This window comes from Ovis canadensis, chromosome 1 (assembly GCF_042477335.2).
Source record: "Ovis canadensis isolate MfBH-ARS-UI-01 breed Bighorn chromosome 1, ARS-UI_OviCan_v2, whole genome shotgun sequence".
NCBI classification, from domain to species: domain Eukaryota; kingdom Metazoa; phylum Chordata; class Mammalia; order Artiodactyla; family Bovidae; genus Ovis; species Ovis canadensis.
In genome coordinates this window covers 69,986,091-70,014,077 of record NC_091245.1, presented here as the reverse complement: position 1 = coordinate 70,014,077, position 27,987 = coordinate 69,986,091, and the positions used below count along the sequence as shown (strand labels likewise).

At 40.1% G+C, this 27,987-nt stretch overlaps 3 protein-coding genes and 1 long non-coding RNA gene across 8 annotated transcripts in view; 1 reads left to right on the top strand and 3 right to left on the bottom strand.

Moving 5' to 3' along the window:
- The window catches only part of BTBD8 (BTB domain containing 8), a 94,493-nt gene extending 93,094 nt beyond the window's left edge, over positions 1 to 1,399 (bottom strand). For 2 of the 4 annotated variants that reach the window (XM_069597798.1, XM_069597815.1), the window contains exon 1: positions 987 to 1,359. Coding sequence is in view for 2 of the 4 variants with exons in the window: in XM_069597780.1 (XP_069453881.1) it covers positions 987 to 1,135 (149 nt within the window). In the remaining 2 variants the exon portion in view is untranslated. Of the gene's footprint in view, positions 1 to 986 lie in introns of all 4 variants that reach the window. The other 2 variants (XM_069597780.1, XM_069597789.1) reach the window with 2 other exon arrangements.
- LOC138444422 (uncharacterized) lies at positions 471 to 26,912 on the top strand. The gene is made up of 4 exons (XR_011258461.1): positions 471 to 557; positions 21,130 to 21,166; positions 22,225 to 22,312; positions 25,635 to 26,912. It is a non-coding gene; the product is annotated as an uncharacterized lncRNA (long non-coding RNA).
- LOC138428540 (lysophosphatidylcholine acyltransferase 2B-like) lies at positions 14,374 to 16,032 on the bottom strand. Its single transcript, XM_069569347.1, has one exon. The coding sequence runs from the start codon at positions 16,030 to 16,032 to the stop codon at positions 14,374 to 14,376; it is 1,659 nt and encodes a 552-aa protein (XP_069425448.1).
- Positions 18,808 to 27,987, bottom strand: part of EPHX4 (epoxide hydrolase 4) — a 35,255-nt gene continuing 26,075 nt past the window's right edge. For both annotated transcript variants that reach the window (XM_069597907.1, XM_069597917.1), the window contains one exon: positions 18,808 to 19,046. In XM_069597907.1, coding sequence (XP_069454008.1) covers positions 18,815 to 19,046 — 232 coding nt within the window. In that variant the 3' untranslated portion in view covers positions 18,808 to 18,814. The remainder of the gene's footprint in view (positions 19,047 to 27,987) is intronic.

Genomic DNA, 27,987 nt, shown 5'->3' with positions numbered 1-27,987 from the left:
GTTATTAGTATTGACGGTAATTAGGTGTACATTGTCTGAGTGGTTCTCAACCAGAGACCCAGGCCAGCAGCATCAGCATTAGCTGGGGTGCGTGCCTGCTAAGTTGCTTCAGTCATGTCCGACTTTTGCGACCCTATGGGACCCTGTTAAAAATGCAAAAGTCACCTAGGACCTTGTTAGACATTTAAAAATCTCAGGCCTCATCCCAGTCCAACTGGCTGGGCCCCAGTATAGCTAAGCCCTCCAGGTGATTCTGATGCACACCAAAGTTCAAGAATCAATGTTTTGGTAGAAATGGAAACTACGGAATATTTTTGAGCTTCGTTTTCTTTAAAGACAGGGATGCCTCTCCCGAGATTCATCACAGCCTGAGTTAAGCTTCACAACAACTCTGCATTTGCTTAAGTCCTCATGGGAGCTGGGAGTTGCCGGGAGCCATAGAGTAGTACTCTAGGAGGAGAGGGGAAGTCAGGTTGGAATCAGGAAGTATTTATATGTAAGCATTTCTGCTAAACCGTTTAAAGAAATATAAGAAGAAAGATACCTCCAACGCTCAGGTGAGTTGTTCCATTTTTACTCATTGTAAATACTCACCCTTCTACCTAATTTTATCATTTTTTCTTAGAACCGTTTAAGCTTATATTGTGTTTCAGGACCCCGAAACCTGGGTCCACCCCGACATTAGCGAAAGCCTTTCAAGACCTAAGTCTGCCCGTGCTGGGAGTATTTTGGCATCAACTGATGCTGCACAGAACTATGATAGTAACTTTGGTTTTCCTCTGGAACCTGGCACGTGGCCTCAGGATTGGTTATATAGGGGGAGCGAACCCGCCAGTTAGTGAAGAGACAATAGAGCCTCCCTCGGTGGCTCGAGGAGAGGAGAACAAAGAAGGAAGGGATGGAGAAAGAGAGAAGGAGCCACAGTTTCTGGTCCAGAGAGGGGAGCGTTTAGAACTGAAGGAGGCTGAGTTCCCGCCTCCTCCTACCTGAGCAGATCCTGGCTGAGCTGCTCCGACACCGTCGCCTTCAGCCGGCGCCGCTCACAGGGTCCCTTCCTTTGCAACCCCTTACTGCAAACTCCGGGGGATCCCAGAGGTACCCCGGGGGGCGGGCTATCCTCCCCGCAGCGGGCCATGTCCCAAAGAAGCACGGCGGCACCCCGCAGGCCCAGGACAAGGTCTCACTTCCCCGCCTCAAGAAGAAGGGGGCGTTTTCAACCGAACGCTCGGCTCCTACCCGGAATCCGCCCCCTAAAGGAAAAGGTTGACGGCCTCTCGTCTGTTTGTTGACGGTCCCTTAGGGCCGCCAGCTCTCAATCCAAGGGTGTGTTAGAGGCCAGGCCGGAGCCGGCACGTGACCTGGGAGGGTGTGCGCAGGCGTGGTAGCTCTGTTTACCTCCGCCAGCAGGCACTCCGACCCCTATTGCCCAGGGAGCGAACTGTCCTCCGGGACTCACGGGTTCTGCCGTTTATCCCTGTCTCTCTGCTTTCTGGTTGGTGCTAACCAGTCGTGTAAGTAAGTGCTTGCGAGCAGCGTTCAAATCAGCCAGTGCAGTCTCTCAGCACTTTATCTTCCTGGATGTCAGCGCTTTTTCCCCCTAGGAAAGACAAGTTCACTGGCCGTTTCCTGCGGCGAGTCACACTCCCTTATTTACCTGCTTTGGGCAAGAAAAATTGGGTGTGTGAGTGTTGAGGAAGCCGTCCCTGGCTCAGTCTGTAAAGAGTCTGCCTGCAATGTGGGAGACCTGGGTTCGATCCCTGGGTTGGGAAGATCCCTTGGAAAAGGAAATGGCAACCCATTCCAATATTCTTGCCTGGAGCATTCCATGGACAGAGGAGCCTGGCGGGCTACAGTCCACCGGGTCACAAGTGTGTTGAGGAAAGAAATTCACAAAATCAACAGGAGTTGCAACACTCCTGAGCTCCCTGCAAAGGGTGTGTACAGCCTCTAGAAGACTCCTTTCCCTTCTAATCCAGGGAGTGACTCATATAACTGCCCTTGAACTTTAGCTGAGCAATGTCAGTAATATTGCAGAGGTATGCGTATAAACCTGTAAAATTGTATGAGGTGGGAAAAGGAAGTAAGATTGTAGGAGCAGAGCCTTGAATTTCGCGGGGAAGTGGGTTGATTGATGAGCTACAGAGTTTTGAATATGTTGGAGTGAAGAAAAGAGCTAGATCGAAATCACTTTAAGTCTTTTGGTATTTTTTTAATTGATTACTTCTTCCAAAGGAAGACGTTTCGATCTTTTTGCTTCATTCAGAAACTCTGCACAAGGTAACAAGTAATAACAAGTAGGTACTAATTGCTTGGAAAATACATGCATCTTGTACCATAATATTAGCCAAGAAGTAGCCATTTCTCAGAATAATGACCGTCTCAATTATTCAGACACCTTATTTCTGAAAAACATAGTGGCTAATTGATTCTTAATTGTTTCTGTAGAAAGGAGTGTCAGAGATAATAGATTAATATTTATTGAGTGCTTTTTAGGTGAGAAAACTTCTCTACCTGCTTTCTATGTATTAACTAATTTTTACAACCATTGTTTAGGTTGGTACTTCTATGAGCCCCATTACAGATGAGGAAGTTGAGGCATGAGATGCTAGGTAACTTAGGCCAGGTCACACAGCCAGTAAGTGGTGGTACAGGTATTAAAACCAGGCAGTTCAGCATCAGATCCTTTCTGTTCAAAGTCCCCTAACATCTCTACCATGCCCCTTTATAAGCTGATGAAGTTAAAATTAGTCTACTCTCTGGTTGGGAATGGATAAACACATAGTTTCTGGTCCATGTAAATTTAATTATCTTAAACTGCCTTAGGCAGCTTAGTCAAGTTTGTGAAGTAATTCAAGAAAAAGTACCCTCTTTCAAAACAAAACAAAAATAGTGTTAATGGTGCTATGTATTCCACAATCTGAAATTTTTTATTTAAAATATTATTCTTATTTTAGTATATTTACAAATGTAGTCATTTATACCTTAATAGGAGTGAAATTATCAAAAATTTTCCCTCAGAGGCTTTATGATCAGGAACACTAGAAAGTCCTACTGTAACAGGAGCTCTGAGTGTAAACAAACTAAACTCATAATTTTATTTAGGGTTGGCCTTAACTGTGATCCTCATGTGGTAAAACTGCCTTGGAAGGCAAAAAAGCACTCCAAGCACTATGATTTCATGAAAAAGCAATTATCTTGGAAGTGTTTTTTCTTTCTTTAAAAATGTTTTCATATGAAGCATTTCAAACAAACAAATCAGTTCAGTCCAGTTCAGTTGCTCAGTCACGTCTGACTACTTGCGGCCCCATGGACTGCAGCACGATAGGCTTCCCGGTCCATCACCAGCTCCCAGAACAAATTCATGTCCATTGAGTCCGTGATGCCATCCAACCATCTCATCCTCTGTAGTCCTGTCTCCTCCTGATTTAAATCTTTCCCAGCATCAGCGTCTTTTCCAAGGAGTCAGTTCTTCCCATCAGGAGGCCAAAGTATTCACCTTCAAAGTCAGTCCTTCCAATGAATATTCAGGACTGATTTCCTTTAGGATGGACTGGTTGGATCTCCTTGCAGTCCAAGGGACTCTCAAGAGTCTTCTCCAACACCACAGTTCAAAAGCATCAATTCTTCAGTGCTCAGCTTTCTTTAGTCCAACTCTCACATCCATACATGACTACTGGAAAAACCATAACCTTGACTAGACCGACCTTTGTTGGCAAAGTAATGTCTCTGGTTTTTAATACACTGTCTAGCTTGGTCATAGCTTTCCTTCCAAGGATCAAGCGTCTTTTAATTTCATGGCTGCAGTCACCATCTGCAGTGATTTTGGAGATCCCCTCCAAAAAAGTTTCTCACTGTTTCCATTATTTCCCCATCTATTTACCAAGAAGTGATGGGACAGTCACTTCAGATTGTCCATCCAGATCACTTTGGATCTACGGCCGTCATGGATGCCATGATCTTAGTTTTCTGAATGTTGAGTTTTAAGCCAACTTTTCACTCTCCTGTTTCACTTTCATCAAGAGGCTCTTTAGAGAGGCTTGTTAGTTCTTCACTTTTTGCCATAAGGGTGGTATCATCTGCATATCTGGGGTTATTGATATTTCTCCCAGAAATCTTGATTCCAGCTTGTGCTTCATCTAGCCCAGCATTTCGCATGATGTACTCTGCATATAATTTAAAGAAGCAGGGTGACAGTATACAGCCTTGACATATTCCTTTTCTGATTTGCAACCAGTCTGTTGTTCTATGTTCAGTTCTAACTGTTGCTTTCTGACCTGCATACAGATTTCTTAGGAGGCAGGTCAGGTGGTCTGGTATTCCCATTTCTTGAAGAATTTTCAACAGTTTGTTGTGATCCACAGTCAAAGGCTTTGGCATAGTCAATAAAACAGAAGTAAGTGTTTTTCTGGAACTCTCTTGCTTTTTTGATGATCCAACGGATGTTGGCAGTTTGACCTCTCGTTCCTCTGCCTTTTCTAAATCCAGCTTGAGTATCTGGAAGTTCAGGTACTGTTGAAGCTTCGTTTGGAGAATTTTGAGCATTACTTTGCTAGCATGTGAGATGAGTGCAACTGTGCAGTAGTTTGAACATTCTTTGGCATTGCCCTTCTTTGGGATTGGAATGAAAATTGACCTTTTCCAGTCCTGTGGCCACAGCTGAGTTTTCCAAATTTGCCAGCATAACCAGTGCAGCACTTTCACAGCATCATCTTTTAGGATTTGAAATAGCTCAACTGGAATTCCATCACTTCCACTAGCTTTGTTTGTAGTGATGCTTCCTAGGGCCCACTTGACTTTGAATTCCAGGATGTCTGGCTCTAGGTGAGTGATCACACCATTGTGATTATCTGAGTCATAAAGGTTTTTTTTGTATAGTTCTTCTATGTATTCTTGCCACCTCTCCTTAATATCTTCTGCTTCTCTTAGGTCCATACCATTTCTGTCCTTTATTGTGCCCATCTTTGCATGAAATGTTCCCTTGGTATCTCTAATTTTCTTGAAGAGATCTCTAGTCTTTCCCATTCTGTTGTTTTCCTCTATTTCTTTGCATTGATCACTGAGGAAGGCTTTCTTATCTCTCCTTGCTATTCTTTGGAACTCTGCATTCAAATTGGCATATATTTTCTTTTCTCCTTTGTCTTTGCCTTCTCTTCTTTTCACAGCTATTTGTAAGGCCTCCTCAGACAACCATTTGCCTTTTTCCATTTCTTTTTCTTGGGGATGGTCTTGACCACTGCCTCTTGTACAATGTCACGAATCTCCATCCATAGTTCTTCAGGCACTCTGTCTATCAGATCTAATCCCTGGAATCTATTTGTCACTTCCACTGTATAATCCTAAGGGATTTGATTTTGGTCATACCTGAATGGTCTAGTGGTTTTCCCTACTGTTTCAATTTGAGTCTGAATTTTGCAATAAGGAGTTCATGATCTGAGCCACAGTCAGCTCCCAGTCTTGTTTTTGCTGACTGTGTAGAGCTTCTCCATCTTTGGCTACAAAGAATATAATCAATCTGATTTCGGCATTGATCATCTGGTGATGTCCATGTGTAGAGCCTTTTCTTGTGTTGTTGGAAGAGAGTGTTTGTTATGACCAGTGCGTTCTCCTGGCAAAACTCTGTTAGCCTTTGACCTGCTTCATTTTGTACCTCAAGGCCAAATTTACCTGTTACACCAGGTATCTCTTGACTTCCTACTTTTGCATTCCAGTCACATATAATGAAAAAGACATTTTTGATGTTAGTTCTAGAAGATCTTGTAGGTCTTCTTAGAACTGTTCAACTTCAGCTTCTTCAGCATTACTGGTTGGGGCAGAGACTTGTATTGCACGGCATGGCTCATAGTTTCATTGAGTTAGACAAGGCTGTGGCTATTATTAACAAATAAATAGAAATCAGCAATTATGAAGATTTGAGTATATATGCTGTACCAATTTTTCTTTCCTTTTTCATCTTTTATTGCTTCCTTCCTTTTTTCCTTCCTCCCTCCTTCTCCCTTCTCCTTCAGTCCCTTTCTTCTTTCCATTCTTTCTCTTTCTTTCTTCCCTTTCTTTTAAAAATTTTACAGGTAAAAACCCAACATCATTTCATTTTACTCCTATATACTTCAGTTTGCATCTCTTAAAAAAGCTGTACATTTTCTTGTATAGCATTGCTGCTGCTGCTGCTGCTGCTGCTGCTAAGTCGCTTCAGTCATGTCCGACCCTGTGCGACCCCATAGACGGCAGCCCACCAGGCTTCCCCGTCCCTAGGATTCTCCAGGCAAGAACACTGGAGTGGGTTGCCATTTCCTTCTCCAGTGCGTGAAAGTGAAAAGTGAAAGTGAAGTCACTCAGTCATGTCTGACTCTTAGTGACCCCATGGACTGCAGCCTACCAGGCTCCTCTGTCCATGGGATTTTCCAAGCAAGAGTACTGGAGTGGGTTGCCATTGCCTTACATTACCAAACCACTAATGGTATTCCTTATTAATTGACAATAATTCCATTTACGATATAGCCCATTGTAAAATTTTCCCAACTATTATACAAACTATATTTTACAGTTGATTTGTTTGGATCAGTTTTCGAACAAGATACAGGGTTATATTTGGTTCTTTTGCCTCCTAGTTTCTTCTAATTTAAAAGAGTTCCCTCTCCTGTATTTTCCCTCATGACATTGACATTGTGGCAGAAGCCTAAGCAATTTGAGCTGTAGAGTATGCCACATTTTACATTTGACTGCTTTTTGCAAGCATCATTTGGTATGCTCATTTATCCCATATATTTCCTGTAATGGAAATTGTAAAAAAAGAAATGAGGCTTATTTTTTATTGTTGTTGTTCTGTCCCTAAGTTGTGTCTCTTCTTTGCAATCCCACGGACTGTAGCATGCCAGGCTCCTCTGTTCTCTACTGTCTCCCAATTTCCTCAGATTCGTGCCCATTGAGTCCATGATACTATCTAACTATCTCATCCTCTGCTGCCCCTTTTCCTTTTGCCTTCAGTATTTCCCAGAATTAGCGACTTTACCAATAAGTCAGTTTTTCCCATTAGATGGTCAAAGTATTGGAGCTTCAGCTTTAGCATCAGTTCTTCCAACGAATATTCAGGACTGATTTCCTTTAGGATGGACTGGTTTGATCTCCTTGAAGTCCAAGGGACTCTCAAGAATCTTCTCCAGCACTACGATTCGAAAGCATCAATTCTTTGGCGCTCAGCTGTCTTTATGGTTCAACTCTCGCATTCATACATGACTACAGAAAAAACCATAGCTTTGACTATTTGAACCTTTGTCAGACAAGTAATGCCTTTGCTTTTTAGTATGCTGTCTAGGTTTTTATATCTTTCCTTTCTAGGAGCAAGCATCTTTCATGGTTGCGGTCCTCATCCACAATGATTTTGGAGCCAAGAAAATAAAACCTGTCACTACTTCCACTTTTCCCTCTTCTGTTGAACATAATGTGATGGGACCGGATGCTATGATCTTAGTTTTTTAATGTTGAGTTTCAAGCCAGCCTTTTCACTCTCCTCTTTCACTCTAATCAAAAGTTTCTTTAGTTCCTCTTCACTTTCTGCAATTAGAGTGGTATATCATCTGCATATGAGGTTGTTGATACTTCTCCCAGCAATTTTGATTTCAGCTTATGGTTGATTCATCCAGCCCGGCATTTCACATGATGTACTCTGCATATACAGGCTTCCCAGGTGGTGCTAGCAGTAAAGAGCCCACCTGCCAATGCAGGAGACAAAGGAGAATCAGGTTTGATCTCTGAGTTGGGAAGATCTCCTCGAAGAGGTCATGGCAACCCACTCCAGTATTCTTGCCTGGAGAATCCCATAGACAGAGGAGCCTGGCAGGCTACAGTCCACAGCATCGCAGAGTCAGATATGACTGATCGACTGAGCACACAGGAGAATGCACTCTGCATATAAGTTAAATAAGCATGGTGACACTATACTGCCTTGACGTACTCCTTTCCCAATTTTTCACCAATCAGTTGTTCCATGTCTACTTCTGACTGTTGCTTATGACCTGCATATAGGTTTCTCAGGAGGCAGGTAAGGTGGCCTGGTATTCCCATGTCTTTAAGAATTTTCCACAGTTTGTTGTGATCCACACAGTCAAAGGCTTTAGGTAGTCAATGAAGCAGAAGTAGATGCTTTTCTGGAACTCTCACTTTCTCCATGATCCAGTGAATGTTGATAATTTGATCTCTGGTTCATTTTATTCAAGTTCAACTTTTTAGTAAAAACAATTTTATAAGTGGTATATTAGTTTTCTATTGCTGCTTTAACAAATCACTGCAGACTTTGTGGCTTAAAAACAACACATATTTTTTACTTTCAATTCTATAAGTTGGAAGTCCCATGTGGATCTCACTGGGCTAAAATCCAGCTTGGGCCAGGCTGCATCCCTTACTGAGGGCTCTAGGGCAGAGTTTCCTTGCCTTTTCCAGCTTCTCAAGGCTGCCTATGTTCCTCAGTTCTTGGCTTTGCTTCTCCATCATCAAAGCTAACAGGCTGAGTCCTTCTTACATTGCATCATCCTGAAGTCTCCTTCCTTCTCCCTCTTTTGAGGACTGTTGTGATTACTGGGGACAAAGTGGATAATCCAGGAGAATCTCCTTGTTTTGGGATTCCCTGGTGGCTCAAATGGTAAAAGCATCTGCCTGCAATGTGGGAGACCCAGGTTCAATCCCCGGGTTGGGAAGATCCCCTGGAGAAGGAAATGGCAACCTACTCCAGTACTCTTGCCTAGAAAATTCCATGGATGGAGGAGCCTGGTGGGCTACAGTCCATGGGGTTGCAAAGAGTAGGACACGACTGAGCGACTTTAAGGCCACCTAATTAGCAACCTTAATTCCATCTGAAACCTTAATTCCCCTTTGCCATGTAACCTAACACATTCACAGATTCTAGAATTAGGAACATGGACATCTTTTGGGGCAGAGGGAGCAGAGCAGGCATTATTCAGCCTTCTACAAGAAGTAATTCATTTTGAATCAAATTAGAAGGCACATAATTTTTAGTTATCCCCAATTTAATGTTGCTAAAATATACCATTAATTTTCATCTGATAGTTTTATCTATGGAAGACTCACTTTAATCAGTTAACTGTGGAGTAAAATCATTTTATAATTCTATCACTCTTTCTACATTTATTTGATAGAAATTTGCTGGAAATCTTCTTGTAAAGAATTCTCCCTCATCTATTAGAAATACTGGATATTCAGATAAACATTTCATACTGCCAAGGCAGAATAAATGTTTAATTATCTTATTTAAATTATCCTTTCTGAAAGACCTATTCATATTATAGAAAGTAATATGCTTTACTCAAAGTCTTCTCACTTAAATGTTAATCTCATCTAAAAAATACCTTTACATCTAGAATAATGACTGACCAAATACTGATATATGGGTACCATGGCCTAGCCAAGTGGACATATGTTTAGAAAATATTCACTCTTCTCTTCTGGTGTGTCTCTCCTTTACTCCCACACTACCACCACATTCACAACATTTATGACACCAAATACATGGAGTGTTTTACACGCACCAACCAATTCTGTGATACCAGCTGGATGCCAGACAGTTTAACTCAACTCTGACACTACGTGGAGGCAGCATCAGATCCAGCAGGTTAAAGGTTCAGTCCCACAAGACTGCCCCCTCCTTCAGATGCCAATTGCAAGTCCAGGTTGTCACTGTGATTCGGACCAATCACCTATAAATAGAAGGTTCCCATAATCCTCTGCTTGGGTTCAATTAATTTGCTAGAGCAGCTCACAGAACCCAGGGGAACAGTTTTCTTCCTGTTTGCCTGTTTATTATAAAAGGATATGATAAAAGATACAAGTAAGCATCCAGTGGAGAGAGGCAGGGTATATAGGAAAGGGCACAGAGCTTCCATGTCCTCTCTGACTGTGCAACTCTGGTAGCACCTCCATGTATTCACCAACCCAGAAGCTCTCCAAAATCTATGCTTTGAGGACTTTTATGGAGGCTTCATCACATAAGTTGACTGATCATTAACTCTCTTTCCAGCCCGTCTAGAGGATGGAGGGGTGAAGATTTTAAGCTTCTAATCATGGGTTGGTCTTTCTGGTGACTAGCCCCCATCCAGAAGCCCAAGAGTCACCTCAAAAGAACAAAAGAGTCTCCTATCACTCACAAAATCTTGAGGGGTTTAGAAACCCTAGGTCAAGAATGGGGATCAGAGACCAAATATTAAAACTAAGTATGCTCCTAATGCTCTTGCACGTGTGCTAAACTGCTTCAGTTGTGTCCTATTCTTTGTGACCCTATGGGCTCTAGCCCATCAGGCTCCTCTGTGGGATTCTCCAGGCAAGAATGCTAGAGTGGATATCCATGCCCTCCTCCAGGGAATCTTCCCAACCCAGCGATTGAACCCTCATCTCTTATGTCTCCTGCTTTGGCAGGCGGGTTCTTTACCACTAGCTGCCACCTGGGAAACCTAATCCTCTTATCACTTAGGAAAATACTAGAGTTTTTAGGAACTTTGTGTTAGGAACTGGAGCAAAGGCCAATACATATTTTCTATTATTTCACAACATATATAATTTACTATCACAGTATCAAAGTATGCATATTTAGGTAATAAAAATGTAAAGAGATACAGAAAGTGAAACTATAAAAAAATCAAGAAAATAATCTAATTTGGGGAAGAAGGAAGAGATTGTAATTATGATTTGGGGCATAGAGGAACTTGTATGCTGAAAAGTTTTAATGTCTTGATTTGAGTTAGCTGCAACAGTGTTTATCTTAAAATAGATTATATTTATAATATATAGTATACTCATGTAATTATTATTAGCTACAGATTTGTTTGATATAGTTTTTAATTTGTATGCATTTTACAATAAAAAGATTAAGTGTTACCTTTTACAGAGATAGAAAACAAACTAGTGGTTACCATAGGGGAGAGAGACAGGGGTTGCAAATAGGAGTAGGGAATTAAGAGGTATACTATTATGTATAAAATAAGCTACAAAAATATATTGTACAACACAGGGAATATAACCAATATTTTATAATAACTATACATGGAGCATAACCTTTAAAAATTGTGAATCACTATACTGTACACCTGTTATTTATATAATATTGTATATCAAATATACTTCAGTAAAAAATGTTATGTGTTAAAGAGAGTTTAGATAAAGCTGTGTTTAACATTTTGTAGAATATAATGAAATAACGACTCTGATAGTTTGTATGTTGTTGTTTAGTCGCTCAGTAGTGTTCAACTCTTTTGCCATCCCATGGACTGCAGCCCAACAGGCTACTCTGTCCATGGGATTTCCCAGGCAAGAATACTGGAATGGGTTGCCATTTCCTTCTCAAGGGGATCTTCCTGACCCAGGGAGTGAACCCTCATCTCTTATGTCTCCTGTATTGGCAGGCAGATTTTTTACCTCTGAGCCATCAGAAAAGCCTGTATTTTGTATAGCTCACTATCTAATTAGAAGTAATTTCAAAGTTTACTGAATATTTCAGTTATAATACCATTGTTTGAATAAAAATATACCTTGGTAACTTTTTTTAAGTGAAATCTCTTATTTAAATGAGTAATTTCCAATTTAAAAAGATCATTGTAGGGACTTCCCTCAGAGAAGGCAATGGCACCCCATTCCAGTACTCTTGCCTGGAAAATCCCATGGGTGTAGAGCCTGGATGGCTGCAGTCCATGGGGTTGCTGAGGGTTGGACACGACTGACTGACTTCACTTTCACTTTTCACTTTCATGCTTTGGAGAAGGAAATGGCAACCCACTCCAGTGCTCTTGCCTGGAGAATCCCAGGGACGGGAGAGCCTGGTGAGCTGCCGTCTCTGGGGTCACACAGAGTCGGACACAACTGAAGCGACTTAGCAGCAGCAGCAGAGACTTCCCTGGTAGTTAAGCAGACTCCTGGCTCCTGTTGCAAGGGACTCAGATTTCATCCCTGATCGGGAAACTAGATGCCACATGCCACATCTTAAGAATTCAGATGCTACAGTTAAAGATCCTGCATGCCACAACTAACTCTTGGTGCAGCCAAATAAATAAAAATTAAAACAAAATTACTGCATTTTAATTACATATGTGTGCACTATTTTCATGGGACTATCAATCTGGGTGGGTGCTAGAGAATGAATATTTGTGTCCTCCCAAAATTCATATGTGGAAACTTAATCCCCAATGTGATGGCATTTGGAGATAGGGAGGATCATCCCCAAGGGGAGATGATTATGTCTCAAGGAAAGAGCCTGCCTAAGAGTGATTAGTGTCCAGGGGATGCTGCAGAGGTGCAGTGATTAGGACTATGTGCTTTCGCTGTCTAGGGCACTGGTTCAAGCACTTCTAGAGGAAATAAGATTCTACAAGCTATACTTCATAAACAAAAATAAAAATTAGAAAAAATAAATGAGAGACCTCAGAGAGCTCTCTCTGCCTCTTCGGCCAGGTAAGTACACAGTGAGAAGACATCTATGAACCAAGAAGCAGGCTGTCACCAGACACTGAATCTCCAGTGCAGTGATCTTAAACCTTGTAGCCTCCAGAGTTGTGAGAAATACATTTTGGTTGTTTAAGGCACCCAGCCTATGGTGTTTTTGTTATAGCAGCCCAAATGGACTAAAATAGTGTGGATTTATGAAACGTCACTTATCCATCTTCTTTTCTCAAATCTGAACTGCATGCAAATTATTTCAAAATCTGATTTTTTTTTCTTTCCCTTAAGCTTTCTCCATCTGCTTACCTTTCTCCCATTCTTATCTCTTCTTTCTACTCTTTCAAAATACTGGGAAGCTGCTGCTGCTGCGAAGTCACTTCAGTCGTGTTCAGTTCTGTGTGACCCCATAGACAGCAGCTCACCAGGCTCCCGCGTCCCTGGGATTCTCCAGGCAAGAACACTGGAGTGGGTTGCCATTTCCTTCTCCAATGCATGAAAGTGAAAAGTGAAAGTAAAGTCACTCAGTCGTGTCCAACCCTCAGTGACCCCATGGACTGCAGCCTTCCAGGCTCCTTCGTCCATGGGATTTTCCAGGCAAGAGTACTAGAGTGGACCGGGAAGCTAACTAATAACATTTAAGCTTTAGGGACCCCACTTGCACAAGCCCTTGCAAAGCTCTAGTAGGTGCAAAGCCCTAGGAATGTGTCTACTTGAGTATGTTTTTGTAAGGTTTGCAAAAGTAAGAGATTTTGACTACAAGTGATCAAGACTCTCCTTAGTCAAATGTCCTTTCATATCTGGTAGCATTAAGTGGCTGTAGGCATTCTGGGGATTCAGCCACAACCTGAGTTGTGGATACAGTAGTTTGAGTTAGCAAGGCATATTTATTGGTTCAAAATCACTTCTACATCTGGATAAGTTGTAGTTCCCTGTCCTGGTGTAGGAATGGCTTCTAATAATACTTCACTGATTTGTCCTACAAAGTGACATGAAGGGTTAGGGCTCGAGATCACATCACTCTGTGAAGATGTCTTATAGCAAAGGATGCTGGGAGTATATGGATAATGAAGAAAGTACAAAAAAGTAAGCAGAAGCCTCAGTTTTCATGAGTGCCTAGTCAGAATGGAAGGAATATTCTCAGTAATGCAGAACATGCAACTATAAACTTTTCCACTTTTGGTGAGAATCATACATAACAGAATTTCTCAGAATTTCTGTATTTATAACAACTATGTCTATTATATTAGCTAGCTTTCCAGATATTGCAGTCTCTTGTGATTTCTTTTCACATTCTCAATAATCACTTTCATAGCTTAAAAAAAAAAATACAGGCAGCTATGCCATTTATAACTATTTCAATGGTACTACCAGTACTATATCTTCCTGATGTTTATTTTTATTTTGTCTTGTAAAATATGGACATTGTCCACTCTGAGAAAGAGCAAAGAAGGCTTTATGCAGCAGATCCAATCCCTTTTGGAGAGAATAATGATGGCAACAATGTATTTATTGCTAATAGAGCTCTTAATGAGATATTTTCTCTGCAACAATGAGGGAGAGGTGGTGGGCTATAATGTTCCTCTGGCTTTACTTTAGCAAAAGAAGACACTTCATTTTTACTTATTTACTTATTTTACCTACTTGAAGCAGAATAATAAAGGCACCATGCTAAGTGAACAAAGTTATAAGCAGATTTCTTATTTTTCTACCTTTAGACCACACTGAAACAAACTATCTTAAGAAGAAAATTAGGTACTATAAAATCAAATTGAAATATATATTCTTTAAGTAAACTTTAAATATCATAATTAAGTGCACAGACCACTTAGAATAAAAACCATTGTATTTTTCCTCAAAGGATAATTTTTATTCCAGTCATAGTTTCAGCTTGGATGTTACTTCACCATTTTCAGGGCTGACTTTAACATCTGAATGCAATCATCAAGCCTGTACTGGCTGTGGTAATGAATATACATAGGCTGCCTGGAGGTCTAAGTATGAACTAAATAACTTGGCATATACTGGATGCTTCAGGGCAAATTTCTTAAAGGTCCTGTATGAAATGTGGTCTGACTTTGGTCCAGCTATCTCCCGAAAGAGTGTGGAAACGTCAAGATCTGGTACTCCAAAAGCTGCCCGAAGTATAGCCGCTAATTCCTGTTCAGTTATGAAACCATCTTTATCAAGATCAAAAAGCTTAAATGACATTTGCAGAATCTTTTCAGTGTTGACAGGATTGCACAGGACGGTCAGACCTATCACATACTCTCTGAAGTCTATGGTGCCATCGTGATTCCTGTCAAAGAGGGCAAAAAGTTGTTGCAAGGGCTCTGAAATTGGGAGTTTCAAATGATTTGCAAACTCCTCGATTCCTACCTTCCCTCCTTTGGAGGCAACTGCAATTTCAGCGTATTTATCCAAGTACTGATGAATATTATCCCAATCTAACTTTAAATTCTGGCTAATTTTTGTAAATTCCACCAAACCAGCTTCCATGGGTAGTTGAAGGTTACCTGCAGAAATCATCAGTCTGCAGTCTTCGTAAGTGTGGTCTGTCACGGGCACCCCAAGAGCATTGGCCATGATGATCCTCACTGTATTGGCAAAAAGGACAGGGTCTTTTTTCTCTTGGACGTTTGGAATATGAACAGGCATAAACTCAACCTCTACCCTGGTGAATGGTTGACTCAGGGTCAACATACAGGCCTGGAAACCTGTAAACCCCTGCCAGGTCCAGGTCACCGTGTCCAGGGGGTTTGGGTACCTGAGCAGCACTGGCTGCACAGGCACCCCTGGAGAGAAAGCCCCTAGTTTAAAAGTGACCAGACAGCTGCGGTTGGTACACACTCCTTCCGGGAAAATCAGGATCTGTGGCCACTTTCTGTTAGATGTCACTCGCTTCAGGATTTCCTCCCGGGTGGTCTTCCTGGAATTGGGGTCCTCTCGGGTCACAAGCACCGGCTGCGTCGACAATAAGAATTTCCCAGCCACCGGGATATTCGCGTTCTTACTCGCAGAGACCACCGAGGGTAACCCTGCCACGACACAGGCGATCACATCAAAGAAACTGGAGTGCGGGGCTGCCACAAAGATGCGGGCCTCATCTCGGGTTGCTTTTTTCCCTTTCACTTTAACCAGGAACCCTGCTAAAAAAAAAGTCACCTGAAAGAAGAACTTCAGAGTTGGTTGCGCCAGTCTTCTCCACTTCTTGGCCGGCTCGGTTGGTTGAGCACGACGGCCTATGGTGGAAAGCGCAGCCATGGGCCAGAGGAAGATGATGAGGAAAGCAATGCAAGACACCCGCACGGGCACCAACACGGTCCCCATGAGGACGATGTAGGCCCAGCGCCACGCGCTGATATGCGTGTGCTGCGTAAAGGGGTTGTCCACTGCCGGCGGGAACAGGGACTTGTTCGTCTCTTGGCTTAAGGCGGATTCCAACGCAGCCTTGGCGTCCACCACCGCAGCCTCAGAGTCCCACGGCAGAGACGAGGAACTCAACACCGCAGCCTCGGAGTCCAACGGAAGAGATGTGGAGCTCAGCACCGCAGACTCCGAGTCCAACTTCGCAGGCTTGAAGTCCAAGATGGGCTGTGCCATGAGGCCGACTTTTCCGTAGTCTCAGGATGCCTGTAGCTTGGATCTGGGGGCAGCCCCCGGAGTGCACCCCTTCCCTATATTTAAGTGCTCTATCTGTTTGCACATAATTGGAACGCTTTGAGGCAATTGTGAGTTAATAGGAAATGATGTATTACCTTTAAAATCAGAAGAATCAAAAATAGTAAATGATGTAACAGGAGAATTAGAACCATATCAACAGTACAATCTTCTCTGCTTTTTTGTAAATGGCTTCCTTTTGACATATATGCTTAGTAAATTATTTTCACATAACAACTTCTATTGTCTATTATGTACCTACTAAGGACCTATCAAATAGATGAATATGTGTTAATCACAACTTTTTAATTTAAATGGATTTACCAGTCAAGTTTGCTTACTGTGAGATGCTTTGGCAATTGGTAAGTCAAATTTATTTACTCTTCCTACAAATTGATTTCTGCAGAGACAGGACTGTCTCTTTATACTATGTTTAACTGATGGCACCCCTGAGGCTTTATATCTGTTGCAAGCACTCTTCTATGGAAACATCCAATGAAAATTAGAAAACACCATTATCATAGGCCAGGATCAGCCATGGCACGTTTCGACCCATATTCTTAATATTAGTTCGGATGAACTGGTCAGCATTCCAAAGTGACATAAGTAACAACAACAAGAAACCTTAAAATCACATTTGTCAGAAACAGGCTTTCGTTAAAATAAGTTAGGATTACTTTATTGTGTCATGACACATGGTCAATAATGTCTTGTTCCTTCCTTAGTTGCTGCCCTTTGAAAATGATCAAGGGGGAAGCATAATCAAAGGTGGTTGAAACAGGCTCTCTGCTATAGTTTGTTGCATCTGCTGTATCAAATATTCCTGTTTGCTATTTGCTAATTTAAATTCCTTCAGAATTCAAAGTAAAATTGTAGGTTTCTAAAAGATGTTTCTAATTATTGGAATATACCAGGTTACCCATAAAATAGGAAGAGCAGTATGGATACCAAAGACTGTTAAACAGAATGTGATCTAAGTGGAAAGATTATGGACTTTACAACCAAATGGATCTAGGTCAGATCCTGGTTCTGACTCTTATGCTGTAGGCAGTGATCAATCTCATTTTTACATCTCTAAAGTGGTGATACTCCCTACCTTGCAAGGTTCGGAGGTAGAAGTACCTCATATACCACAGTGTATATAGAAAACTGGGCTTTTATTGGTAAACACATGTTGCTAGGATACGATAATAAGAATATTTAGAGACATTCCACTTACTTCTGTCACTTCTCAGAACTATGCTTAGTGAGGGAAACAGGAACACAGTTGTAGACTCTAAAAAAGCCATGATTTGGCATTGTTACTGGTTGTCTCCCATTCCAAATGAGAGCAACCCAACAGAATGAGTAGTAATCTCTTAAGTTGGCATCATCCTCTATTTTGTAATTCTTTTTTTTTTTTTTTTCACCACACCCTTGTGGGATCTTAGTTCCCCGACCAGGGATTGAACCTAGGCCCAGCAGTGCAAGGGTCAAGTCCTAACCACTGGGCCAGGGAATTCCTTTCTCACTCTTATTTGTAATGTTCATTACTCTTTTGAACCCTTGTTTAATTTAACTGCATTCCCAGGTGGTGCTAGTGGTAAAGAACCCACCTGCCAATGCAGGAAACATAAGAGACATAGGTTTGATCCCTGGGTCAAGGAGATCCCCTGAAGGAGGGCATGGTGGTCCACTCCAGTATTCTTGCCTGGAGAATCCCATGGACAGAGGAGCCTGGCGGCCCATAGTCCATAGGGTCGCAAAGAGTCAGACATGACTAAAGCAAGTTAGCATGCACACATGCATTCTGTGTATACTTCTTAAGGGAAAGATCAATGTTATGATACTACTTTTCTTTCATATTTCCCCCACAGTGCCTAACAGTGTATCAGATAATTTATTTATTCATTTAGCAAATATCTGAGTTCACACAAAGAATCAGGCTCTTATTCTAGATGCTGGATATTGTGTCAGTTAATGAAACAAAAGTCTCTGCCCTGTGGAGCTGAGATTCTAGTGCACATAGGAAGTATAGCATTCATTTCTTCTTGCTTTAAATGGGGCAAAAGGACATTTTCATCCTTTTCCTAAATCTCTCACCCATTTAGCTAGAGAATTAAGGCAAACAGTTTAATGGACTTGCTTCCCTATAATGTTTAATAACTATGTATGTAAATGTAAGAATCTTCATATCCTCTCTTGTTACACTTCCCAGTGTAAGTAGTATTTATGGCCTATTTTAAGATGCACATTCACCTTGTCATATTTGCTTTCAAACTAATAAATATACTATAAATCCAAGATATTTGATAACAGAATTTTTTAATGGTTAAAAAATAGTAAAAAGAACTTTTGAACAATAAAATAAAAATTTATATCACTGCACATTTGCCTTTTAATATGGCACAGCTAATCTTTAATATACATTTATAAAAGGCACCATATATTAACAAGGTAAAGAATGCAAAAAAAAAAAACCAAAATTGAGCCACATTCTCCAACTTCCTTTTTGTCCAAGTGTATACATTTTAAGGCAAATGCTTTTCTGTGCAAAATACAACAAAAGAAAATCAACATGTTACAAGTTCACACATTCTCAGATTTTTTTCAATATCATTTGTCAGGATACTTATTTATAATAAAGCATATTAAAACAATTTTTTCCTAATGAAGCTTAAAGAAGTTGATGAACAATTTTTAAAAATTATTTGGAGATTCCATTGTAGATTCCTCATAGAAAAAGTCAATCTTTTCTTCGTGTTTCTTCTTTTAGAAATGTCCATATCAATTTGTTCACTATGTCAGGTTGTTCTTGTTGGAGCCAATGACTGGTTTCTGACAAAATAGTTAGCCTGAAATAGTTTTTAACATAAATCTTTGTGACTTCAGCCATCTCAACCTCCATAAATGCGTCTTTCTCTCCCCACAGCAGCAGTGTTGGAGTGATCACCATGTGATGTTTGAGAGGCAGGCAGCTATAAAAACAAAAGACGTGGGCTTGAGACTCATTGTAAGAGTTAAAATAACATTTTCCCAAAATGTTTCTTTAGGCCACACATTTTTAAGGAGGGCAGTATCACCACCAAAGGGGTGAAAATTAGTTCTTGGGAGAGTGAAAAAATTTACACTTTTTAGATATAAACCATGAATATACACATAGTACATAAACAGATATTAAAATTTTATGGGGTGGGAGCAATTATGAAAAAATGTCTAAAAAGGCTCTGAAGGGAGGTGATGACAAAAAATGGTTGCGGGGACTTCCCTGGTGGTCCAATGATTAGTAGTCTACCTTCCAAAGCAAGGAACGTGGGTAAAGAAGCCTATATGCTGCTACTACTGAGCCTGCGCCACGAGAGTGAAGCCTGTGTGCCTCAAAGAAAGATAATAAACAAATACACGACTGAGAAACACTGCATCAGGCAATCAATCTGTATCATAAAAAATTTAAAGGTCTATTTAGCAAAGGGCCCAATAAAAGTTTTAATTGGATGAGAATGGCAAAATTGATAATGAAGGCTATAAATTAAATATGAAATTCATCACTTGAAGAATAATTTATTTTAAAAGGAAACCAGAATTTCTGAATGGTGTGATAAAAGGGAGCTTTTAAACAGTGTTAGTTTAAATATATTTTAATCATTTGTTGGATAATCTAATGCATTTTATGTGAAAATTAGAACTGAAAAGACAGAAAATATATATGGAATGAGCTTTAATATTACATGATACTATATTTATTTTTCAGGGAGGTTCTTTTTAAAATATATTTATGTATTTTCTTAAATACAGAAAAATATAAAGAATAAAATCATGCATAACATAATTGCATCATTTAAAAGATGGTCATTTTCTATGCATATAGTTGAAACCATAAGTACAGCAAATATACAGTTTATACACAATATACATATATAAATTCTATATTAAATTATAACTTTCTTATTTCACAAGGTTTTTCAAAAATAATTATAAAACATTACTTTATGGCATAATAACTGATAAATGATTTGACTCTTCCTGTATAATTGAATATTTAGAAGATAGCATCAGTTAAAAGAAGAGGAGGATGTTTTATGTGAAGCTACATGCTACAGTGAGCATTTTGTGTCCAAATCTTTATTGGCATTTCAGTTAACTTCTTTAGGCCAGAGCCCTAGAAGTGGAATTCCATATTTCTAAAGCTTTTGACACCTTCTGCTAACTGTTTTTCAGAAAGGTGGGATGGTCTTAATTTCACCGCTGTTAACTTAGAATGAGAATGAGCATTTAACTAGACACTCTCCAGCACTGGATTATATTTTCACTAGTTATAGAAAAGTCCTAATGTGTGTCTATTTGGGGTTGATAGGATGCTATCAACCTAGGAATGACAGGATGCAGGAAGATGTCCTGCACACTCCTTTCTGTCCACTTTGGAATAACTTGGAAGTTATGTTCATTCCCTTCAGAGGACAGGTTCTGTTGATCTACTGAGTCCCCTGATGCAATGTTAAGTTTTACACATTTTAGGCACAAAGTCCTTGTTCCTTCTCCATACAAGAAAAATCTTTGCTACAGGGCAGCCTTTGTCACTTTTAAACTTTTTGTGTTATCACAAGTGCTCTAATTGTGAACTTTTAAATAAAATACTATTGAGAGATTAAAAAAAATGTGCAGGATATCATATATGTCCACCAAAGACAACTTTTGACTCCATGTAAGTGGCCATCATTTGGTTGTAATGCTCCTAAAAATTAAATTCTTTGTGACTAGGTAAATGGACAGAAGAACCTGGAGGGCTACAGTCCCTGGGGAGTTAGACAGGGCTCAGGAATAAAAACTAGGTCAAATTTGGTTCTTACCATCCCCATGAGACGGTTATAAGTGTTAGGATACTTCTCATTCATTTCTTTAGTTTCCTTTAGGAGAGATTTTCCTTAAACCCTCCTTGATCTTTGCCCCATCCCTGGCTGCTGAGTGATAGTTGTTGATTCAGGGTTCTGGACTAAAGAGAGTATATAAAATAATACGTCCTGAGGTGAGATTTACTCTCTTTTTCCTTCCCTCTCTTATCAGATTCCAGGGAGCCGATGGACTGAGGGGCTGAGGAGATGTGAGTTTACCCTTTAAATTTTCCCACAGGTGAACTGCTCTAAAGTCTAGACTGGCAACAGTTATCAAGACCATTTCAGCTCTCATTTAATATGAGGGCCACAGTCTTCCATCTATCCTTTATGGGTCATAAAGTTCATATTTTGGTTTTCATCTGCTAACTCCTATGTGATTTCTCAACTGGTTCAGGAACTGGGCAGGAAAAAGGGATGCTATTTGTCAGGTCCCCCCAAATACAGCATATGTATTTCTATAAACAGTCCATAGAGGCACCGTGTTTAAAACTTTATTAAATAGTGTCAGATTGCAGATATCCTTTCACAAATTGCTTCTGTGCCTTAAGATTATATATATATATATTTTTTTAAATTTTTATTTTATATATATATTTTTTTAATTTTAAAATCTTTAATTCTTACATGCGTTCCCAAACATGAACCCCCCTCCCACCTCCCGCCCCATAACATCTCTCTGGGTCATCCCCATGCACCAGCCCCAAGCATGCTGTATCCTGCGTCAGACTGGCGATTCGATTCTTACATGATAGTATACATGTTAGAATGCCATTCTCCCAAATCATCCCACCCTCTCCCTTAAGATTTTATTTTTAAGATTCGTCTATTGATGATACATGTAGTTCCACTTCATTTACTTTCACTGTTGTATACAATTCTATTGTATGACTACATGTACAATGGATCACAATTGATTCATTCTCTGGTTGGACATTTTAAAACTTCCAATTATTTTGATAATTTAAATAATACTGAGCTCATTCTTGTAACCATCCACTTGTGCCCATGTGGGAGAGGTTTCTTTCAGTATATTCCCTAAACAGACTTGCCACCTCAGAGAATATGCACGTCATCAATATTACAAGTTGTTTTCCAAACTGACCATATGCTCCACTCTCAGCATATAAGAATTTGCTTTGTACCATATCATTGCCAACACTTGTTCTCAAAAGTTTAATTTTTTTTCCAATCAAATGAGTGTAAAATACTTTGTTTACCTGTTATGGTAGAGACTGCTTCCCAAACTTCTTCCCTTCTACCACAGTGATAGAAAATCTAATTATTAGCTGGCCAAAGGACCATCCAGAATGAAGACTGACTATGTTTCCCAGGGTCCTTGCAGCAAGCTGAAGGTATGTGGTTTATGAGAAATGATTTTGGCATCATCTAAGTTGTGTCCAATATCCCTGCCCCTTCCCTTTCTCACTTTCCACTCACTGAAATGCAGATGTGTTGTTAAACCATCTTGAACCACACAGATAAGGACAATATATGAAGGATGGCAGAATAACAAAATAGAAAGACCAAGATCTCTGACGAAAGAGTGACCTAACAGCTTTGATGACTGCACACAATATAGCCACCATATTAGCCTTAGACTATTAACGTTTTTAATGCCACTGTTACTTTAGGTCTCTATCGCAAGCAGTAAAACCTATGTCCCACTACTAAGGTGGAGCATCTTTCATGTTACTGACAGAGCCCTTTAAAATATATATATATATTTGGCTGTGCTGGGTCTTTGTTGGTACCCAGGCTTCTGTAGTTGCAGTGAGCAGGGGCTACTCTTCTTTGCAGTGTTAGGACATCTCATTGTGGTGACATCTCTTGTTGTGGAAGAGCACAGCTTTAGGGCACATGGGCTTCAGTAGTTGCAGCAGTGGGGTCAGTAGCTGTGGTTCCCGGGCTCTAGAGCACAGGCCCAACAGCTGTGGTACATGGGCTTAGCTGCTTCAAGGCATGTGGGATCTTCTGGGACCAGGGATTGAACCTGTGTCTCCTGCATTGGCAGGCAGATTCTTTACCACTGAGCCACCAGGGAAGCCCCTAGATCCCTTTTCTGCAAATTGCCATTTCAAATCCTTTACTTATTTTTGATTGGGTTGTCTTTTCCTTATTGATTTGGAGACATTCTTTATGAACTCTAGATAATATTAATTCATGAATACTGGAAGAAGCCTATCCCTTCTCTAGGGGATCTTCCAGATCCAGGAATCAAACAGGGGTCTCCTGTATTGCAGGTGGATTCTTTACCAGCTGAGTTACCAGGGAAGCCTCCTGACAGGGTTAGTTACCTACCTATTCTTTTCTTTAAAATTGAATTCTTTAAAATTCTTTAAAATTGTCTCAGCCTTGTGCTCCTCCATGCAAATTTTAAAATCAGCTTGTTACATTTCATGAAAAACTTTCTGACAGTTTTGATTGAAATTTTATTAAGTTTATAGATTAATTTGGGAAAAATCAACAATGTTATGATATTGAAGTTTTCCACTTGTAAAGATGATAAACGAGGGTTATTTTCAGTAGTTTACATCAGCAAGTCTGTATCAATGTTAAAACATTAAAATACTTCTCTATGGGTTAGTAAATAGACAAGGCCCCTAGTTCATATTCTTTATTGCTTCCAATACATTTTGATAATCCATAAAGGTCATCTTTTGTTAGAGTCATTCCTTTATACCTAATATTTTTGTTGCTATTGTAGGTATATCTATTTTTTAAGTGTTTTATAACTATTGTTGGTTTATAAGATTATAATTTTCATATAGTAACCTTATGTATGCCAACTTTGCTGAACTGTTTTTGTTCTAATAATTTTTTTCTGTAGATTTTCCCTTTCTCTAAATATATAATATACATTGCATGCTTGCCTGCTCAGTTGCTCAGTCATGTCCGATGCTTGGCAGCCCCATGGACTGTAGCTCGCCAGGCTCCTCTGTGTATGGGATTTCCCAGGCAAGAATACTGAAGTGGGTTGCCATTTCCTACTCGAGGGGATCTTCCCTACTGAGTCTCCTGCACTGGCCAGCGGATTCTTTACCACTAGCGCCATCCTGGGAAGCCCATATAACTACGTTTGTGTGTGTGTGTGTGTGTGTGTGTGTGTGTGTGTGTGTGTGTGTGCTAAGTCGCTTCAGTCATGTCTAACTCCTTGCAACCCCATAGACTGTAGCCTGCTAGGCTCCTCTGTCCATGGGATTCTTCAGGCAAGAAAACTGGAGTGGGTTATCATTCCCTTCTCTAGGGGATCTTCCTGACTCATGGATTGAACCAGCATCTCTTATGTCTCCTGCATTGGCAGGTGGGTTCTTTACCACCAGTGCCCCTGGGAAAGCCCATATAACTACATTATCTATACATAAACTTCAGTTTTTTTTTTTTTTAATGTGCTAGCTAAGACTTTCAATACAGTGGTGAAGAGAAGAGAAGCAGTTATAGCAGACAAGTTTAGTCTTTATTTTTCAAGGGAATGTTTTCAGTGTTTCATCACAAGGTATGATGTTTACTACAGGTTTCTGGTAGACAGAAGTACCTTCTGGATTGTTGTCATAATGGAACCATAATATGATGAACAGAATTCCTCTGTCCATGGAATTCTGCAGGCAAGAATACTGGAGTGGATTGCCATTCCCTTCTCCAGGATATCTTCCTGACCCAGGGATCAAACCCTGGTCTCCTGCATTGAAGGCAGATTCTTCTACCATCTGAGCCACCAGGGAAGCCTAATATGATTAACAGAAAGACACTAATAGACATAGAGAATATCAAGTTTAATGGCAACTGAGAAGAAAACTTACAAAGATGCTTTTATAAAGCAGGCAATAATGTATTATTCTCTTAGATGGAACTAGGACTTCTCAGGTCCCCCAGTTTCCATGAAAATACAGTTGTGAACAGTACCACAAAGTATTTTGCCCTTTTAGTGGAGGTTTTTGATCCTCTTGGCTGATTCCCGGAATATATTTTTATATGCCTGCCAGTGCCCCAGGTACAAATAACCAGTACAAACCCCTGAGTTTTTTTCTTGGACAACTGAATAAAGCAAATGTCTTTCCCCCAGAAATATCCCTTCAGGCAATTCAGGTTTATCTGAGGTCCTCTTCCTATCCTCTGTTTCTAGTCTACATAGTAGCTAGAAGATGTGTTGGATTTTAATAAATGCTTTTTCTTAATTTACCTAGATGATCTTATTTTTCCCTTTAATCTGTTAATGTGGTAAGTTAATGGGTTTTAATGCTGTTAGGTGTAATTGTTAATGCATGCTAGATTCTGTTGGATAGTATTTTATTTTGAATTTATGGATCTATATTTACAACATAACTTGATCTAATTTCCTGTGTTACACAGTCCTTGTCTTGTTTTGTTACGGAAGTTATACCAACCTGAGAAAATGAGCTGAAGTATATACCTTCTTTGTATAATGTCTGAAAGAGCCAAGTCTGTTTAAGAGTGGGATTTTCTGGGGCTTCCCTGGTGGCTCTTTGGTAAAGAGTCTGTCTGCCAAAGCAGGAGACATGGGTGTGATCTCTGATCCAGGAAGATCCCACATGCCATGGAGTAGCTAGGCCCATGCACCACAACTTCTGAGCTCATACTCTAGAGCGCATAAGCCACGACTCCTGAAGCGCACCTGCTATGAGGCCAATACAACTTACTGAAGCCCTTGTACTCTAGAGCCCGAGCATGCTCCGTGACAAGAGAAGTGACCACAACGAGAAGCCCATGCACTGCAACAAGGAGAAGCCCCCACTCACTGCAACCACAGAAAGACATCACTGCAACGAAGACCCAGTGTAATCAAAAATGCATAAATAATTTTTTAAAAAGTGGGATTTTCTAAGGTAGAATTTATGTGTAAAACCACTTAGGCCTCTTTGTATGGGTGTGTATTTATATGTAGTTTGTACATATGCTTAAATTAATAACCCAATTTCTTTAATGTGTATATCTATTTAGGTTTTCTAGTTCTTCATGAGTCAGTTTTGTGTGTTAAGCTTTTCCTCAAAACTCCCCATGTTGACAAGATTCTCAAATTTATTAACATAAATTTTATATTTTAATATCTGTCATGTTTATATTTATGTCTATTTTCTCCTTCCTGATATAGTTTGTTCATGCCTTTTTTACACCAATCTTGCCAAAGTTTTTCTATATTAGTGAAGTGAAGTCGCTCAGTCGCGTCCGCCTCTTTGTAACCCTGTGGACTGTAGCCCACCAGGCTCCTCCATCCATGAGATTTTCCAGGCAAGGATATTGGAGTGGGTTGCTATTACCTTCTCCAGGAGATCTTCCTGGCCCAAGGATTGAACCCAGGTCTCCCACACTGTAGGCAGACGCTTTACCATCCAAGCCACCAGGGAAGTCCAGGGAAGGATAATATATTAATTATATTAATAGTGTTCAAAAAATCTGCTATTGTTGATTCTCTCTATTGTGTCTTTGTTATTTATTGTATTAATTTCTGCTTTTTACATAATTTTATTTTCCTTTTAATTTATTTTTGTTTACATGTTCTTCTTTTCCAAATATCTTGGGTTGAAGTCTTAGCTCCCTAGTTTAAATCTTCTTTCCTTAATATAAGCATGAAAAACCATAAATGTATTTCTAAATATTGTTTTAACTGTATTCTACAGGCTGTAATACTTTTTTCTGTGTTTACTAGTTTCTGATATAATTTTTTTGATCCACAAGTAATATAGAAGTTTGAAATTTTTCTGACTGTATTGAGTTTTCTAAAAGTTTGTTGCTGTCAATTTCCCACCTCACTGTGTTCAGAGAACACAATCTATATGATACTGATCCTTTGGTTAAGGCTTGCTTTATGGTCCAGTATGTAAAAATCAATCCTTATAAATATGATATGTGCTTAAAAATACTGTGTATTTTCTCATTGTTGGGTGCAGGATTCTAGAGTTGATCATCACATTAAAGATGTTAATTGGATTGTTTAAATCTATATCCTTATTAACTTTCTGCTTGATTGATCAGCTTCTGAGAGAGGTGGATGAAAATCTCCAATAGTAACTGTGGATTTGCCATTTTTTTTCTTGTAAGTCTGTCAGATTTTGCTTTGTTATGTGATGCTTTGTTATAAGTTTAGACTTTCAAAGATGTTTTCGCAGGCTATTCCTATAACTAGTCCAAATCCAAGTTCATTATGATTTCTTGGGTCCAAATTTTGGAGAGTCCTTGGATGGAAGTATGGTCCTGGGGAGACCTTAGGGTGATTTTCATATCTGAGTATAATGTACTATACTTTATTTGTAGTCATTATATTTGTATAACCTTGTTTTTAATGATGTACTTGACCTTGATTCAATTCAGTCCAGTTCAGTTCAGTTGCTCAGTCGTGTCTGACTCTTTGCGACCCCATGAACTGCAGTACGCCAGGTGTCCCTGTCCATTACCAACTCCAGAGTCCACCCAAACCCATGTCCATTGAGTCCACCCAAACCCAACCATCTCATCCTCTGTCATCCCCTTCTCCTCCTGCCCTCAATCTTTCCAGCATCAGGGTCTTTTCTAATGAGTCAGCTCTTCACATCAGGTGGCCAAAGTATTGGAGTTTCAGCTTCAACATCAATCCTTCCAATGAACACCCAGGACTGATTCCCTTTAGGATGGACTGGTTGGATCTCCTTGCAGTCCAGGGGACTCTCAAGAGTCTTCTCCAACACCACAGTTCAAAAGCATCAATTCTTCTGTGCTCAACCTTCTTTATAGTCCAACTCTCCCATCCATACATGACCACTGGAAAAACCACAGCCTTGACTAGATGGACCTTTGTTGGCAAAGTAATGTCTCTGCTTTTCAATATGCTGTCTAGGTCAGTCATAACTTTCCTTCCAAGGAGTAAGCGTCTTTTAGTTTCATGGCTGCAGTCATCACCTGCAGTGATTTGGAGCCTAAGAAAATAGTCAGCCACTGTTTCCACTGTTGCCCCATCTATTTCCCATGAAGTGATGGGACCAGATGCCATGATCTTAGTTTTCTGAATGTTGAGATTTAAGCCAACTTTTTCACTCTC

Coding starts and splice junctions, on each gene's coding strand:
- LOC138428540 (XM_069569347.1), bottom strand. CDS start 16,032: ATGGCACAGCCCATCTTGGACTTCAAGCCTGCGAAGTTGGACTCGGAG.